This window comes from Equus caballus, chromosome 10 (assembly GCF_041296265.1).
Source record: "Equus caballus isolate H_3958 breed thoroughbred chromosome 10, TB-T2T, whole genome shotgun sequence".
NCBI lineage: Eukaryota > Metazoa > Chordata > Mammalia > Perissodactyla > Equidae > Equus > Equus caballus.
Window position 1 is genome coordinate 39,457,167 of NC_091693.1, and position 18,873 is coordinate 39,476,039.

The window sequence follows — 18,873 nt, forward strand, 5'->3', positions numbered from 1 at the left end:
GCTTGAAATGAGAAGAGCGTGGACTAACATGGTGGCAGGAGGAGTGAAAAGGTTCCAAAGTGGTGTGTTTTGAAACAAACAAGAATAATGCTGTTCATCGAATAACTGACTAGCTGCAAGGAGAGAAGAAAAAGAGAGTGCTCGGGGATTCGAGATTTTGAAAATTGGTGAAGAAAGAACTTTTTATTTAAGAGTAATAACAGTGACGATATATATTCTACTTACTGATTTAGTTGGCGATGATGTCAAAGAATATTTCTCATTTTGGGCAGGAAAAGGAACATGTATTTAATGAACCAAGATTTAAAGTTTCTTTTTGGTACCTGCAAGATCCATTGTCAGACTCCTCTTGGAGTGACATCTCCATATGAAAGGGAGAGAGGGGATCTCCAGGATGAGAGCCCTGCAGGACCAGTGAGGGTCCTGGAGCAGAGTCCCCCACTTGGGTCAACAGAATTTATGGGGACTCCTAGCACCTGGGGGGGCAATGGTAAATGCACTGAGGCTCTGGAAGGCACTGGTGGGATGACTGGTGCATCTTACGGCCTGTAGTGTACTTTTCTGCACTTGGGACAAACTTTATCTTTAGTCACCAGAACTGAAGATTAAAGGGGATTTTATGAATGTTTTGTGTATTTTAGGATTATGACATTATTTCCTTGGAGAAGCTTGAGTTGTTTGAAGATATATGTTAGCAGTTACCTGGGGACAGACTGATCTCTTATTTATTCTGAAATAAATAAGAAGGGGGCATTGGAAGATAGTATTGCCTTCTATGGCATAAATAAAATTATATTTTAAATAATACTAGCAAAATAACTGTGATTACCTGAATTTCGTGTTTTCTTTTTCTCTGTTTCATAGAAGGCAATTTCTTTAGTATCTGTGATTGTCAGTAAGGTTTTAGGAAAAAAATTGATTCTGGTCTTGCACAGTAATTTTTTGATGGCTTTTTAACAAAACCTAGATTTCACAGACTGGTTTTGATATGTCGTATGTAAAAAAGTAAAATAAAATCTTGAAACCAGAACCGATAGCCACAGCCTGTATAAGCCTTGAGAAATGTTCTAGTCAGAGGAAGGCCTTGTCCCTAATGATGCAGCTCCAACGTGGGTCATCCTGTAGCAGTTTCCTGACGGAGATCTCTGTCTGTTTTATCTGAGCAGATGTACATCAGTTAGACAAAAATGTGCTTGGCTCCATATCAGGCAATTCAATGGCCTCATGGAGGCAAAGCCTGCAATTGTAGATTTACAAGTTGCAAGGTTCCTAATAAGATGGATGTAATTCAGAGAGTGGAACTGAAAGGTGAAACAATTGGAAGGTGAATTAAAATTAGAGACTTCTTGTTGTTCTTGTTCAGGTGTGGTGTAGTAAATAGACAATTTAGGTGAACGTTTATGGGTTAGAGGGTTATGGGAAACTGAAGGTTAGGTAAAAAACCCACATATCTTTCTCAGTACAATGCTGAGGATCTTCTAAAATTGCCCAAATAATCAAAAATTACTTAAATCTATGATACTTGCTTAGTATTGTTCTTGACTTTCAAGGCTGGCAAAGAAGAAAAAGTGTACTTGCTGCCCATGATGAGTTTTTGGTCTGGTTAGAAAGGCAAGTTCTCCTGAGACAGACACATGTAAAGAGAAAACATATGATATATATAGTTTTGTTTTGGGTTATATTTATTCATGGTCATTCATTCATTAGTTGATTCATTTATTCAATAAAAACTGTGATTTCTGGAGGTTCAGTGGTGAAAAGACAGAAATATAATCTATATTCTCATGGAGGAGACAGACAATAACAAGTAAATGGATAAGCAAGAACAAATCTGAGTGTTAAAAGCTGTGAAGAAAATAACCCAGGTTGAAGTGGTGGAGTGCCTTGGGTGGGGGATGGGGTGGTGCAGGGCTGCCAGCTTAGATTGGAGGGTCAGTGAGACCTCATTGAGAAGGAAGTGTTTGAGCTGACTCCTGAAGGAGCAAGCAGGGTCATCCGAGTGTCCCTGAGGCAGGAACTAGCTTGCGTGTTCAGTGAACAGAAACAGACCAGTGGCTGCAGAGCAGAGTGAGTGAGGAATAGAGGGCAGGAGGTGAGGCTGGAGAGATGGCAGGGTCACATTACGCAGGGCTTGTTCCAGTGGGTCGGACTATAAGTACAATGGGAATCTGTTGGTGAGCAGTAGGCAGGAGTTTTAAACTTCTTGCTCTGGCTGCTATGTGCACAATGTAAGAGGGAGTAGGAGCCAGAGTGCTGGGTAGGAGTCCAAGGCAGTGGTGCACAAGGAACATGATGTTGGTTTAGATAGGGTGGGAAAGAGAGAGCTGGAATATATAAGGCTCTACTTTTGCAAAATAGAAAATAAAGTGGCAAAGGTGAACCCTTGAAAAGAGAGTGGAGTTCCAGCTGAATTTTCAAAGATTAAACAAGAATTAAGCATGAACATGTGGAGAGGGAATAGACATTTCTGGGAGGTTTGAAGGTGGGAGTAGAAACAGCATGAATGGGGCACAGCACTTCTCTGCTATCCAAAGAAAGAAGAACAAAGATAAATGTCTAAGGTAGTGGTTCTCACACTGGAATCACCTGGGGAGCCTTGAAAAATATTGATACCTGGATTCCACCCCCGAGATTCTGATATACTTAGCATGAGGTGTGGTCTGGTGTTGGAGTTTTAAAAAGTTCCCAGAGTCACTCTCGTGTAGGGGTGAGGTTGCAAACCACCAGTGCATGATCTTTCAGTGTAAGTTCCTATAACTGGGAGACCTCAGCCCAGCAAGAAACAAGTGAAGCAGGCTGAGTGTGTGAGTGTGGGGGTAGAGCAAAGCAGTGCTCCATTATGAGACCCCCTCAGATATTTATTTAAAATACAAGTTCCTGGATCCCCCTGGAAACACTGATTCCCTGTGCCCAGGAGTATGTAATTTTAGTGTGTTCCCTGTGGTGATGCAGTTGGGCAAACACTGCTCTGGGTAGAAGATCTCAGTTCTTCTGACTTTTGATAAAGGGAATGAAGTGGACACATCGGTGAAAGTGAATGTCAGCCTCAGTTGTCTGGCAGGGGAGGCTTGGGGACCAGTTTAATGCTAACATCTCAGCATATAGATGTGATCAGTTGGAACCCTGTGGTCAAGAGCTGAAGTCAAAGCAGTGGCTTCAGTGGCTTAGTGGAAAACAGATTCAGACAGATTCTTTTGGAAGGAGGCTTGGTCAAGGAGAGACCAGAGATCTGTGGGATCTCAGCAAGATAGGTGGTCTGAGCTGGATTGTAGAGAGCTGTGTGGTTTGGCATTCACAGTATCAGGAGGCCAAGAAATGTGGTGTATGCTGACTTCAGTAATTTTATTGTTTTTACCACTTCCACATGGTGTTCACCACATCCACACACTGATGAGTGGAAGTTACGTAGGTGAGGTCACTTGTTCACCTGGTGGAGGGGAATGTTTTCATAGGTTTGATGTCATTCTGTAGGCTGTGATGTTGGCGCCAGAGTGTGTGTCCACCTTTTCTCAACCTGATACTTCCTTTGGTTAGGATATGAAATTATGAATTTAGGTAGATTCTTTTACTCATTTATTCAGCCCGTTTCTACTCAGTAGCTATCGAGTACAAACAATATGGAGGCTACAAAGAGAGGTAAGATCTAAGCCCTGCCCACAGGATCACGCACTCTTTTGGGAGCAAGATCACACCCCTGATTATGCCCAATGAGACTCTGTGGTCCAGAGAAAGATACTGATGTTCTGAAGAGTGATTATTTTGCCCTAGAGAACAGAACTTTTAAAAGTTTGTGGGGAGGAAGTTGCTCACCTTGAAGGATGGTAGGATTTAGAAAGCTTTGGTTAGCAGGGTATTGCAGGCAAGAGAGAACAGTGTAAAGTACAGACTAGGAATCTACTGGCAAATGGTTTAATTTGACTGTGGCATACAGAGCTGAAGGGGTGTTGTGGAAAATAAGATGAACAACTCGGTTGGAGCCTATTAAGAAGGACTGTGACAGCCAGTGGAAAACATGGTTTATTCTGGAGGCAGCAAGGAGCCTTTGGAGATTTTCCAGCAGGAAAATAGAAGGGAAACTAACATTGATTGAGTGTGTGCTATGCATTTGCCAAGCGTTAAGCTTTCTGAAAGTGATTCCTGTGGGTGATCTGGGGAGTGAGGTTATTTAGTCAGAGTGCATGGGCAGCCATGCCTGCGGTTGTTTGGAAGAGGACGAGATTGGAGAGAGGAACATCAGTGTCATAGTTCAGGTCTTACATGCAGTTATTTAGGCATGGAAAAAAAGAGGCAATATAAAAAAGTTTCTTATTTATTGAGTAAATGTTATTGAGCTCTTATCCAATGTTCCAGGCTCTGGGATATGGCGGTAAACCAGGTGGTTCCCGACCGTCATCAACTGCACGTTCTTGTGGGTGAGACAGATGACACCAGCAGGAAATGACCTGGTGGTGACAAGTGAGATTCAGAGAACTAAAACAGGAAGGTGCGACAGAGACTGATCTGGTGGCTTCTTTAGGTGGGGTGGCCAGGGAAGGCCTCTCTGAAGAAGTGACATTTAAACAGACACTTGAATGATAGTTAGGAACCAGCCTTGAGAAAACTGGAGTTGGTGGGGAGAGCATCCCAGGCAGCGGGAACGTTTAATACAAAGGTCCTAAAACGGGAGCAAACTTAGTGAATCTGGGGAACAGAAGAATGAGACAGGACCAATGTTATTTGTCAGTGGAATGCATGTGGGGGTCAAAGAAGAATTCAGTGTTGACTTTCGGGTTTCAAATGTTGGAGACAGAGGGTGGTAGCACCGTTGTCAGGAAGTTGGACCAAGTGTAAGCGAAGGATGTGATTTCTTTTGGACATATGAGGTTTAAAGTGCTCAGATCAAGTCCTGTTCGGACACCTAAGACGTGAGCTTGGGAGAGGAGGTGGGATGGATATAGCAATTTGAGAATCATCTGCCTAAGGAATTCTTTGAGGCTGTAGGAAAGGTGGGCACATCCAGGAGTTTCCAACAGGAGGAGAGAGCCACAGGCACAATGATGAGGAAGGTTTAAATTGGCAACTGGAGGATGGCTTGGGAGAGAGAGATGGGGAAAACCAGGAAAGTGCAGAGTTTTATCGCCTCTCAAGGGAGGAACTGCATTGTCAAATAGTCCTGAACCAGGCTGGCACACAGAGACGCACAGATACGCTGTCAGATGGTCCTGAACCAGGCTGGCACACAAAGACACACAAATACGATGTCAGATAGTCCTGAACCAGGCTGGCACACAAAGACACACAAATACGATGTCAGATAGTCCTGAACCAGGCTGGCACACAAAGACACACAAATACGATGTCAGATAGTCCTGAACCAGGCTGGCACACAGAGACGCACAGATACGCTGTCAGATGGTCCTGAACCAGGCTGGCACACAGAGATGCACAGATACGCTGTCAGATGGTCCTGAACCAGGCTGGCACACAAAGACACACAAATACGATGTCAGATAGTCCTGAACCAGGCTGGCACACAAAGACACACAAATACGATGTCAAATAGTCCTGAACCAGGCTGGCACACAGAGACGCACAGATACGCTGTCAGATGGTCCTGAACCAGGCTGGCACACAGAGACGCACAGATACGCTGTCAGATGGTCCTGAACCAGGCTGGCACACAGAGACGCACAGATACGCTGTCAGATGGTCCTGAACCAGGCTGGCACACAAAGACACACAAATACGATGTCAAATAGTCCTGAACCAGGCTGGCACACAGAGACGCACAGATACGCTGTCAGATGGTCCTGAACCAGGCTGGCACACAGAGACGCACAGATACGCTGTCAGATGGTCCTGAACCAGGCTGGCACACAGAGACGCACAGATACGCTGTCAGATGGTCCTGAACCAGGCTGGCACACAAAGACACTGTCAGATAGTCCTGAACTGAGCTGACACACAAAGACACACAAATACGACGTCAGATGGTCCTGAACCAAGCTGGCACACAAGACACTGTCAGATAGTCCTGAACCACGCTAGCACACAAAGATACACAAATATGCTGTCAGATAGTCCTGAACCATGCTGGCACACAAAGATACACAAATACACTGTCAGATAGTCCTGGACCAAGCTGACACACAAATACACTGTTTTGTTATGTAAACTTCATGCAGTGAAGACGATTCAGCTAAGACAAATCCTTCCATTTACTTATAATTTGATGGCATTTGACGTTGTCTCTTTTGGTATATTGAAAGAATTGTGCTGCAGGCTGCTAGAGTGGGATTGAACAAAACTGCAACATTTAATTTGTCAACATTTCTCAAATAAGCTCTGCAATTGCTGAAATACATCCTTCCTGAGACAGAAGACTATTGCTTTACAGTGAGACACTCATTTCAGATAAATTGTGAAGTACTTTAAAATAGCATTTCCTGTTTGACCACCAGGTGGCGGAAACATTACTTTTAGATTGTTCAGTGCATTGGTACATGTGAGTGATTATTATTAATGCTAAGAAATCGTAGTTGGTCATAATAAATTATATATGCCTGTGATGACATTTCAGTGCATTTGAAGAAATGCTATTTGATTTCACTTTTTGTGTATATAAATATTCAACAAGTATTCAAACCGCCAACTTTGTAGGATAGGCATCAGGGAACAGAAATACTCAAAAACTCTGTGTTTGCCCTCAAAATCTCTGCCTTCCAATAGGGAGTCACCCATGCATTCAAAACAGGTTGATGAGTTGAGTAATAGAAGTGTGTGCAAGGTACAAGATAGCCCAGACAGGGAGTGATTTCTTCTGCTCTGAGCAGAGCAGGGAAGGTTTCACAAAGGATTTGACGCAGGATTTGAAGAATTCGTCCATCTCTGGGTATTAGTATAGGAACACACCAGACAGTGGGAGCAACTTGTGCAGATGCCTAATTGTGTGAATTAGCATGGAATGTTTTGGTAAACTGTAAGAGTTTACTATTGCTTGTATGTAAGTAAGAGTGAGGATGGAGGTAAGTCTGGGACAGTAGGCAGGGGCTACACAGCGAGAGGCTTTGTGTGCCAAGCTGAGGATCTCGGAGGACTCCATCTTGTAAGGTAAGAGAACCCTTTGGAAGGTTATAAGGAATCCTGTGATCAAACTAGTACAGGCATACCTCAGTAATATTGCCAGTTCTGTTCCAGACCATGCAAAAAAGTGAATATTGCAATAAAGCAAGTCAAACGAATTTTTTGGTTTTCCAGGGCATATAAAAGTTATGTTTACACTATACTGTAGTCTATTAAGTATACAATTATTTCTAAAATACAATGTACATACCTTAGTTAAAAAATACTTTATTGCTAAAAAATGCTAACCATCATCTGAGTCTTCAGCAAGTCATCATCTTTTTGCCAGTGGAGGGTCTTGTAAAAAAATGGAATATTGGCAAAGCACAATAAAGCAAAACACAATAAAACGAGGTGTGGCTGTATTTTAGCAGAATGTGGCCTAGAAGAGGACAGAACTAGAGGCAGGAACATCGGTTGGGTGAGGGTATGGCAGAAATCATTGCAAGTGATGGTGATGCTATGAACTAAAGTGGCGGAAGGGACTGGGGAAGAACAGGTTCAAACATGTGTTGTGATGGTTAATTTTGTGTGTCAACTGGGCCACCTGGTGCCCAGATCCTATTTAGTCAAATATTATTCTGGATGTGCCTGTAAGGGTGTTTTTGGATGAGATTAACATTTGAATAGACTGAGTAAGCAGATTGCCCTTCCTAATGTGGGTGGGCCTCATCCAATCAGTTGAACTCCCAGATAAAACAGAAAGGCCAAGTTAGAGTGAATTCCTTCTGCCTGACTGCTTTTGATCTGGGACATTGGTGTTTTCCTGCCTTTGGACTGAAACGGAGACATTGGCCGTTCTTGGAGCTTGAGCCTGTGGGCCTTCAGACCGGAACTTACACTGTCTGCTCTCCCGGTTCTCAGGCCTTTGTAGTTCGACTAGAACTATACCATTGGTTCTCCTAGGTCCCCAGCCTGCTGACTCCAACTCTTGGGACTTCTCAGCCTCTGTAATTGCATGAGCCAATTCCTTATACAATCATGTGTCACTTAATGAAGGGGACGTGTTCTGAAAAATATGTCCTTAGGTGATTTCGTCATTGTGCAAACATCACAGAGTGTACTCACACAAACCCAGATGTCATAGCCTACCATGCATCTAGGCTATATGATACTAATTGTATGGGGCCACCATTGTATATGTGGTTCATTGTTGACTGAAATATCATTATGTGGCACATGACTGTAATAAATCACTTTCTTTCTCTCTCTCTATATATGTCCTATTGGTTCTGTTTCTCTGGAGAGTCCTAACTAAACAGGTGCAGAAGGTAGAATGAGCATAACATGGCACTTCACTTTATGTGGCAGATAGAAGAGACAAAGGAGCCAAGAATGGTCCCTCACCCTGGGCCGGGTGACTGGAGGAGTAGTCCTGCTATCAGCCAAGATGGTAATATGCAGGCCAAACGTGAATTGTATGTTTATGTGTGCAGTGCATGAAGATGATTTGATCAGTTTTATAAACATAAGGTTCATGGGACTTTCAGGGTGTACAGAGAAAGATGCCTTTTAGACAGTTGGTTCTATAGGTCTAATTTTGTACATGAGGTAGGGACTGGCAAAATGGATGACAAAAGGCACTAAGAATTGATGTGGATGCGAATATTTTGGGGGGCAGTGGAAAATATGTTCACTGTTGATTCGAGGGTGGGCATTTCTAGGGCAGAATGTGTGGCAGGAGGGCACCGGGTCTGTTTTGTTGAGTATGTTTGAGATCATCTCTAAAATGGTAAGAGGGGTTAAGTTGGGACTTAACATCTGAAAGAAAATGGAAGAGTTGAGGGCTCAGTAAAGTGGAATTCAAAGTCTGTGGGATCCAATGTATGAGAGGGACTATAGGATATTTTAGAGAGAATCTGTAGTTTTAGTTGATGTCTTATTTCATGTACTTTTTTATGTGATTTCATACTTTAGTATAATTTAGATTCTTGGTATCTATAATCATTTAATAACAATAGATAATATTTACTGAGAATTTAATATGTGCTAGACTGTGCTTGATCAGGGTGTGTGTGTGTAGTTTATTATGTCTTTTAAATCTAACAACAAACATGTTAGTTAGATCATATCTGGTGACTTGGAGAGAAATTACAGTCCTCAATTTCTTTAGCCTAGTGAGAAATTGAGAGAGAAGCATCATTTGACTTGTGTTTGATTTTAGTCCCTCCTGGAAAAACAGGAATTCAGAAAGTTGCAACAGCATGGCTTCATTTTCTCTTGTCTCCTTTGGGCATGATGCTTTGTTAGACTGATGTTGAGAAAAGTCATCCAAGCAAATGAGTAGAATCTGACGGTAGTTATGTGAGACTCATTTAAAGTGACAGGGGTATGTTACTGTCTCTTTCCAGGCTATGTAATATTACTCAAATAAGGATGGATATTTAAAAAGCTTATTTTTGTGAATAAATATCTTATTTATGACTGTCAGAGATTGTAATTGTTAATATTCATTATCACTGAAAATGTTTACTCCTCTCTAGAAGTAAACATCTCCCTATTTCTCTTTTCCATCTTCTAAGGAAATACACAATACTGACACTTGCCCACTATTAATTACTTTATTAGGCAGTAAGTGGTTTCCTGTATGAAAGTGTTGGTTTCCAATGAAAATGCTGTTTGTAATCTTCAAAGTTTTCATCATTGAGGATATATAGGAGAGGAAATGAATTGGTTATTTTTTAAAGAGGTAGTAGATGCTATAAAAAGCATATTATTGGCTTTTTATTGGCAAATATTCTGAGGCATTTTAAGTGATTATTGCAATAACTGTGTTCTTTCTTTGTGTCTGTCGATCTATCTGTTCTATCCATCTGATCTCTCTTATATCTATATAATTGTTGTGGTTTGGTGTAAGCTGCCAAGGAGTTGATCCTGGCTCATTATGAATATTAAAGGATGAGAGAAGACCTGCCTCAGCCAGCAGCAAGTTTTAGCACTAAGCATTTCTCTTGATAAGGAGTCTTCTATAGATGCTATTATTCAGTGAGACAACCACAAAGATGACAAGAGACAGGACTTCTGCCATTCAGGAGCTCATGAACAAGTGGATGGCGTAGTGAATAAACACTATTGCGGAAATGTGCAGAAGCTGGTATGGAAGCACACAGGCCTCCGTGCTGTGGTCGGATGCTGACTGGACATAGACCTGAAGGCCTCTTAATCAAGTTGAGCCTACATTTCCTGAATGGTAAATTAGGGATCATAACGTATCTTCCAGAGTTCTGGGGAACAACACTTGCATTATTTGATGAAGCTATTTTGTAAAGTGAAATATGACTGTAAGACTCTTCTATTCAGTCTGATAGAGTGACTTTAACACTGTAAGTCATGCTGTGTAAAGTGTCAGGGTGGTCCTCTGCTGTGGGGTTTATGCATTCTTTTAGGGCACAGAGGAGTTTTCTCTCTGTGTGGTTTTCCACATGGGCATCTCCAACATATGCCCTCATCACTCTCTTCCAAGGGTACATAAACAAAGCAGCCAGAAAGAATGCTGGTCGGTTTTATGTCTTCCTATACTGGAGCACATGCATGGGTAGAACGCCTCCCTTCAAATTTGTGCCTGTCAGCACATGAAGGAGGTGATCTGGAGTGGTTGTGACTTCCCAAAAGGCACACCAGTGAGGAGTGAAAAGCTGAAATCAGAAAGCAGCGTTTTGGTTCCCAATTTGGTTGTTGGTAGAATTTGTTTTATGAGTCTTCCCTGAAGACTCATAAGAAAAGCTGAACACCCATGAAGTTCAGCTTTCTTTGATGGCAAATTGAGCAGGTTACTGAGATATTTAAACTTGTGTTCACTTTCTTAGTGGAGAACCATTTTGAATTGCATGAAAGAAAAATATAATCTATCTGAATAATTACCGTAGTCCCCCCCTTTACTTTTGTGAATGGTGAGACGGATGTCTTGAGAATAAGTCAATTTGGATATTTATCCTTGCTCATAAGAAAAAGAAACTGTTGGCTTAAAACTAGCAGGCTGTCTGCCTGTTTTAGTATAGAAATAGCCACGTGCAGTTAAACACTCTGCCGGTAGTTCACTGTTCTGGCTACCACCACGTTTTCCACCTTACTGCGTTATCTCCCTAACGTGGAGGGCAGATATTGCAGTGATAATGAGCAAGCACAAATTTGCCCACTTGTAGTGGTTTTAGTAGGCACTTGTTAAGTGAATGAACTATAAGTTAAAGCTCCATCCACTGATTTCGCCTTACCAGCTTCTAATTTTACTGAAGGACAAAAGAGCAATAAATTAGATTTCCAAATGTATGGCGGGGAGGGTAGAAGATGTCCCTTTTGTCCTTCTTCCTGTGCCCTGTTCAACTAGTGTGCCCCTGTCTCCAACTCTGAAAAAATGTGAGTGTTAGGTGAGCTCTCCTTTAACTTCACATGCGCAGGGGTATTTTTTCCCATCCTTTGCATTCTCATTCTGTTTCCTTCAGCCTCAGAGCAGAAAAAAATTGCTTCCATATCACTAAGCACAACCTATCACTGGGGTCCTTGGCTCCATCTCCTCCTACCTTCTCTAGGACCATGCCCCACCAGGCATTTTTATTTTTTCTCATATCTCCAATTTTTGCTTTTCTATTGCTTTTTTCTTCTTACTCTGTAATTGGTCAAGTTTCTCCCAATTTGTCATGCCACTTTTTTTTTTTTTTTAAAGATTGGCACCTGGGCTAACAACTGTTGTCAATCTTTTTTTTTTTTTTTTTCCTGCTGTATCTCCCCAAAGCCCCCCCGTACACAGTTGTATATCTTAGTTGCAGGTCCTTCTGGTGGTGGGATGTGGGTTGCCGCCTCAATGTGGCCTGACGAGCGGTGCCATGTCCGCGCCCAGGATCCGAACCCTGGGTCGCCGCAGCTGAGCCCACAAACTTAACCACTTGGCCACGGAGCCGGCCCAGTCATGCCACTTTTGCCTGCAGTAACTCTCCACTTTATATTCTCCTGATCAAGACCTCAGAAGCATTGGCCGTTCTTCACTAACTTTGTGCCAATTTGCTCTTCAGTCCATTCACTCTGGCCTCTGTCCACTGCCCTGAATGACTCCAGCTGCTATGTGTACGATCACTAGTGATTTTCTGACTGGTAATTCGAACATATTTTTTTCAGCTTTTTATCTTATTGGACTACTGCATGTAATTCTCCTTGGAACTGTTTCCTTGACTTTTCATGACACGATCATTTTTATTCTTCTTGTTCCTGTTTAATTATTCCTTCTCTGTCTCCTCAGTGATTTTTTTTTTCTCTACTCAGCCCTCAAATATTGATACTCCTCAGGGTCCCTCTCTGACTGTCTGGTCTAGGCACTGTTCATACTATCCCCAGTGACTATAACCATTCCTTTATTTCAGATATCACCTACACATTGATGACTCCTAAATGTATTTTCACTTGAGACCTTTCCCTCCAACTTAGGCTCTGGTGGCCAATTTCCAGGAGAATATCTTTGCCTGGATTTCCTTCAGTTGCTTCATGGTTTACATGACCAAAACTGAACTTGTCATCGTTTCTCCTAAGCCAGTTCTTCTGTCCGTATTGTTACCATTTCAGTTGGTAGCACCATCATCTTCCCACTCACCTAAGTCAGAACGATGGGGTGCATTTTTTCCTACTTCTACTTCATTGCCCACATCTAGTCAGTCACCTGGCCTCTAGATTATATTTGGATGTTTTGTATTTATTTCCCTGGTCAGTCCTTTCCTTTCCCTTCCACTGCAACTGCTTGGCTCATTTCTCTTATCACCTGATATTAGGACTAATAAAGGTGCGTTTTAACTGATCTTTTCATATCTCCCTGTGTCCTCTTCAACTTGCCCTTCATATAGCCAAAGAGTGATCTGTGAATGAATATAAGACATTTCACTTTCCTGCATCACACCGTTTAGTGCCTCATTCCTGCTCCCATTGCTGACAGAGGTACTTCTCAACCTTGGGTTCACAGATATATGCATGTGCTTAGAATGTTCAATGAGACTTTTTCAATTTTGTTTGTACTTTTTACTGATCATCATTTTACAAACCACCACCACCTTATCTGCGTTTATGATGGCATCTCTCTCAGAGAATGACCTAAAGTTAGGTTAAACCTAAGGTTAAGCCTTAACTGCAAGTATTTCTAAGGCAATATCAGAAGATTCTAGTGGTTATAGATATAGTTTCAAGGATCTATGAGATATATATACAGATAGATGTACTTGAATAATTATAAATAAGTCCACATACATATATATATTGTTTGTTTATTTTTGTATATCAGGTATATGTGTGGGTGTGCATATAATTTTTCCAAAGGAGTTTTACATTATTCAAGCTTGAATTATAGTCACTCTACACTCAACCTATAAGTTCTAAGGTCCTTAATATGTCTCTTAAGATCTTTTATGACCTGGCTTCTACATATTTCTCCATCTTAATGTCTTGACTTATATTTTCTGTAAAAGGAATTTCAAACTACTTGTGGGTCCTTACATGCACACTGCTTTTCTCTTCCTTCGTAGGTATGTGCTTTTGCAATTACCCGTCTGGTATATGGGATTCTCTCTTACTCCATTCCCCTGACTTTTAACTGTGAACTCCCTCTTACGCTCTATACATTAGTTCCACCATCACCTCTTCCAGGAGGCACTGATCTAACCAGGCAGGCTGTTCAGTGGTCCTCCTATTTTCATAGTGCCCTGAGCAAATCTCTGTCTCTAGATGCACCTTATTGCTTTGTAGTTACCTGCTGGAGTCTGTAGCAGATCGTGACCTCCTTCAGGTCTTGTGGTTTCTCCTCTGTGTCTTTCAAGCATGGCGTCTAGTGGAACGAGAGATAGTGACTGACAGTGCATGGATGAGTCACCCTTGCTTTCTCCCAGTGAAGATAAAGAGCATTTCTACAGTCAGCCTAAGCAATTTCTTTCACAGTTTTCCCTCTATTCAGTTTTTACACCACTGTTTTTTAAATGTTTAATACATATTTGCATGCTTCATTTAGCATTTTAAGTTAGAAAAATCAAAGACTAGTTTTTATGTGAAAAAATTTTAGCCACAGAAAGATAACACACTTCTATTCCTTTCTATTTTAGGAGACCCATCCACCCAGTTGCAGGCTCAGGAACCTAGATGTTCTGAAAATACATTAAGTCTGCTGGAAGATTCTGGGTGTGGTTTATCAAATGAGCAGAGAACTGAACCTTCGGAGATGTCCCAGCATTTTGGGGAGAGCTGCACCCCTACGCCCTTCCCACCACTGCCCATTGTGAAAAGACACGGTGCTACTCCGGAAAATCCTCTGTCTTCTCACATGCAGTTCTTGCAGCATTTGCTTGAACTGAAGAACTTGACAGAATCAGGGAGTCTGAAAACAGACTTGAGCCTCTTTGAAAACGACTATTCTGCGGTATCGGATTCTGTTTTCCAGTTGCTGGATGGCCTGATCGCTTTTTACCGTAAACCCAAATTTCCTTTTTCAAGCTTTTGGACAGAAGCTGTTGACACTTTAGCTAGACTGATCAGTGATTGTAACTTATCTATTCGTATTCTGAAAAAGTGTTCCAAGAAGTTGGAAGAATTTGAGAAAACCCTACTACAGATTATTTTAAGGAACAACCATATAAATCGGGTAAGTAATAAATCTCTTCTATTCATGAAATAGTATGTCAGTAATTTTGGTGAACATTCCCATTGAATAGTGCCTGTTGCTGTCCCTTAGCCTTGTGGCTCAGAGTCTCTAGTCGGGCCTTCTTTTGCAGTCGTCTGCAGCTCTCCCCTGTGTTCGTGTCCCCCACTCTGGCCTCTGATTGCTACAGCATCCATCTCTCCGTAGACACCTCTGCTTCAGGCTTGTGCTTCTCTCCTTTGAGGTACCTTCCCTGTTCTTAATCAGTAGCCTTGGACTCTATCATCTTTTGTTTTCCTTGCCTACATTTACTTCTTACTGCTCAAAGTCTCAATATTTTTCAGAAAAACACGAACATTTATGGTTTTCCAATCTATAACTTTCTCTGAGTGTTAAATTCCTCATGATGGGTTAACTGTATTGTATTGAATTTGTTCTTTTTCTGACATTGACTAGCAAATGCCTGGAAATCAAAGACTATGTTTTTCTTCTTTTAGAATTTCTCTTGTAAGTGGCATAATACCCGATGGACCCTCTGCATGAGGGTTAATTGAGTAAGTTGGCTGGGGAACACACAGTATAGGGCTTTATTATGTTTTTTTTTTTCTTATGTATGTAACATGGCTTAGAAAGGTTGACTCAGGGTTTCTTTTTACAAGTGACATTGAGGTAACCTGAAATTGTTTTGTTGTTTGGCTCTTGGGACATAATGGAGTTTCTTTTTTGTGTTACTTTCTATCTTCCTCACTATCTGATCCTTTGTTTGGGAAACTCCAAATGCCTTCACATTTTAATCCTTTTTAATTGACTACTAAAAATATCACAGAGGCGACTAAAGGTCTAGCTAACTCATTAACTGTATTTCATTGTAGGAAAAAGGTTGTTGGCCTTGTTTCTTTTGATCCATCACTGTTGAGTGTTTGTGCCCCGCGCCATTATCTAAGGTCAAAGTTTTTGTACAGTATAGGCCTTACCTGAATTTTCAAAACCCTGGCAAAACTGAATTAATTAATTGCACGTACATCTGTTCTTTCCTTCTCTATCAGGTATGATTTGATCAATATTATAGAAAACCTTATGATTAAGCTTTTGGCATTTATGAGAAGATACTGAATTTTTTATCTGAGAAACCAAAATTTTTCTCTACTGGACATGGTCAATCAAATTAAATATCACATTTTCTATAGTAGTATCTGATATATATAATCTATTTCTTAATCATCAATAAATATCTCAAATACTTAATATTCTTTAATCTTTTTTGTGTATTGTTTTGCTTTCTTCAGCAGTGGAAGATTGAGTGATTGACTTTGGTCTTTTCTAGGAGAGGTAATTGTTGCATTTAGAGAAAGTAGACTCATAAAGTTGTTCACTGCATTTACAATTAGGATGATGATTCATAAATAAGTTTTAATGACATTCTCTCTGGGGACTTTTTTTCTTCCCAGCAAAAGCATCTTAGACTAAATCATTCAAAATCTTTTCATTGTTGTCACCATCATCATCAGTATTACTACCATCATCATCTTCCAGATATGTTAATAAAGCTTCTGTATTAGAAAAAATTTACTAAAGATTGTTTTTTATAAATGCTTTTCTGTCTTTTTATAAGAGCTTTCTTGGATTATAAAGTGTCAAGAAAGAATCTATTCTGGCATGAAATATAGGATAGCTCCTATTAGTGCATTTTTTATTGATACTATTGACTGATTTAAACAAAACATCGTAGTTTAGAAAAAAATTTGCTTCTTTGGAAAAACCTTGTTTCCATAGATTGGAAGTGTTTAAATTGTATTGCTTAAAAACTTAAGCCCTGCTGTTGACTTCATTAAAGTGAACTTATGTTTATGCAGTGTGATAGGAAAAGGTGTGGTGTGCATATTTAAAATTCTGACAAAGGGATTTCACGTATTTATAGTTCACATATAGCTAGGTTTTAAATAAAATACAAGTCTTCAAAAACACGTCCTCAATACATTTAGTAGTAAAATTATTCTGACCATAACTTAGTTTTTCTTTAATGATCAATAAGAACTTGATATCTATCAAAATCTTGAGGTCATGATTGTGAATATCAGTTATGTCAGGGCTGTATGTATTCAAGACATAGGGGGTTGAAATGAGATACCCTGGTGAAAGATTTGACAGATACAGAAGGTACGTGTCTTGAAGCCAGATGGCTTATAGGGGTCTGCACTAGGCCTGCCCCCGGGGTCCTGTGGAACAGTCTGGACAGAACCTGGGTTGAGCCGTCCGCCACTTGCAGGCCCCATATGGCACCTTCTTACTCACCTGTGTACTTGCTTGGGGTCAGGAGTGTTTACCTTTGAGGTACTGAATGCCCTTTGTTTGACTGACAGCCTGACCTTTCCTATGTTTTCAGACCTGAAAATGTGTTTGTTTCTATGATTAGAAACATCACGAGCTAATCATAGCATTGTGCTTTTCTTTACAGGCCAGGATACTATCATAGAAGTTTAACACCAGAATGCTTATGATTCTATTTAGATTTTGTAACCATATCTTTGTCTTAAATTCTCATTGTTTTGAAGAGATCATAATAATTATATTAACTTAAATATCAAAATCTATAGTTGTCATTGAGCCTTTAGGTATTTAGCATATATTGCTAAATCTTAGAGACATAATAGTGAGTTACGTAGAAAACTTTCTCTTCAGATTTCTTAGTTTTTAAAACTATAAAACAACTCTTGGACATATTAGTTGTGAAATTGAAAAAAACAATTGACTGCCAAGCAGACATTCAATTAGAATCTTTTGTATATATGGTCAGCAGAATAACAGCCCTGAAAGATGCCCGCATCCTAGTCACTGGAACTTGTGAGTAAGTTACGTTAGGTGATGGGGTGAGGTGGGAATCAAGGTTACTCATTAGCGGACTTTGAGAGGAGGAGACTATCCTGGATCACGCACGTAGGCCCAGTACTCACAAGGGTCCTTATAAGGGAAAAAGAGAGGCAGGAGAGTCAGTGCCCAAATCAGAGAGAAATGGAGGATGCTCTGCTGCTGGCATTGAAGACGGAGGAAGGCGCCATGAGCCAAGAAATGCACGTTGGAAAAGGCAAGGAAATGGAGTCTTCTCGAAAGTCTCCGCAGGAAACACAGGCCTGCCAGCACCTTCATTTTGGCCCGGTGAGACCCACCCCAGACATCTGGGCTCCAGAACTGTAACTGAGTAAATTTATGTTGTTTTAAGCCACTAAGTGTGTGTTAGTTTGATATAGCAGCAACAGGAAATAATACACTATGTTTACCATTTTTATAGTATTTTCACATCATCTCATTTTTATACAATATTTATACAAAGATACATATTTATACAATAACTCTGAGAGACAGACATGGTTGCCATTCTTATCTCCACTTGACAGTTGAGAAAAATGAGGCCCAGAGAGATGTGCCCAAGGGCCCAAAGCTAGTTAGTAGCCCGTGAACACTAGCACCCGGTATTAGAGTTACTGTGGCTCTGCTTTCTCTCTCCATTCTCTCTTCACGATCCTCAAATTTGGTAAAACTGACCCAGATTATGGAATGTATCAGATATGGCTTATATACTCCCCGCACCCCCTCCTGCTGTGGTCTCCGTGCTCATCCCTTCCTGTGTGGATTCTGGCGGTAGCCTCCTGTGCGATTCCTGACGCACCTGATCCTCCTCTGATCCATACACCCCGCCGTTGTCAGAGTGATCTTTAAAATCTGCGGAAAACCCTTCAGTGGCTCCTCACAGATGCACACGCAGTGCGCGCTCTTCCCCGGAGCCCGGAGGCTCTTCTCCACCCAGCCCCCCTCTAGCCTCTCTAGCGTCTTTTCTCATTCCATCCTAAGCACTTTTCACTCCAGTCAGACAGAATTGTTTGTAGTTTTTCAAGCACTTTCTGTTCCTGCCCTCTGTGCCTTAGTACCAGGGGGTTCTAGAATGCCCTTCTTCGGTCTGGCTAGTTCTACTCATGCTTACCAGTGGAGCTCCAGGTGAGCCCCTCAAAGAAGCGCGCCCTCCGACCGGGCTTCCGTCCTCCTTTCCTTTTCTGATTAGCTATTCCTCAGGTCGATGCACCACAGCACCCACGCACTGGGCAGTGGCTCCCGACACCGATCCTCGCCCGGACTGAGAGTGTCTGTGTCGCTGCCCCGGTGGCTGTGGGGCGTCTCCC

At 41.4% G+C, this 18,873-nt stretch overlaps 1 protein-coding gene across 6 annotated transcripts in view; it reads left to right on the forward strand.

Annotated features, from left to right (window-relative positions):
* Window positions 1-18,873, forward strand: part of MEI4 (meiotic double-stranded break formation protein 4) — a 235,672-nt gene that overhangs the window by 47,961 nt on the left and 168,838 nt on the right. For all 6 annotated transcript variants that reach the window (XM_005596799.4, XM_070225167.1, XM_023650676.2 and 3 more), the window contains one exon: window positions 14,169-14,704. In XM_005596799.4, the coding sequence (XP_005596856.1) occupies window positions 14,169-14,704 (536 nt within the window). The remainder of the gene's footprint in view (window positions 1-14,168; window positions 14,705-18,873) is intronic.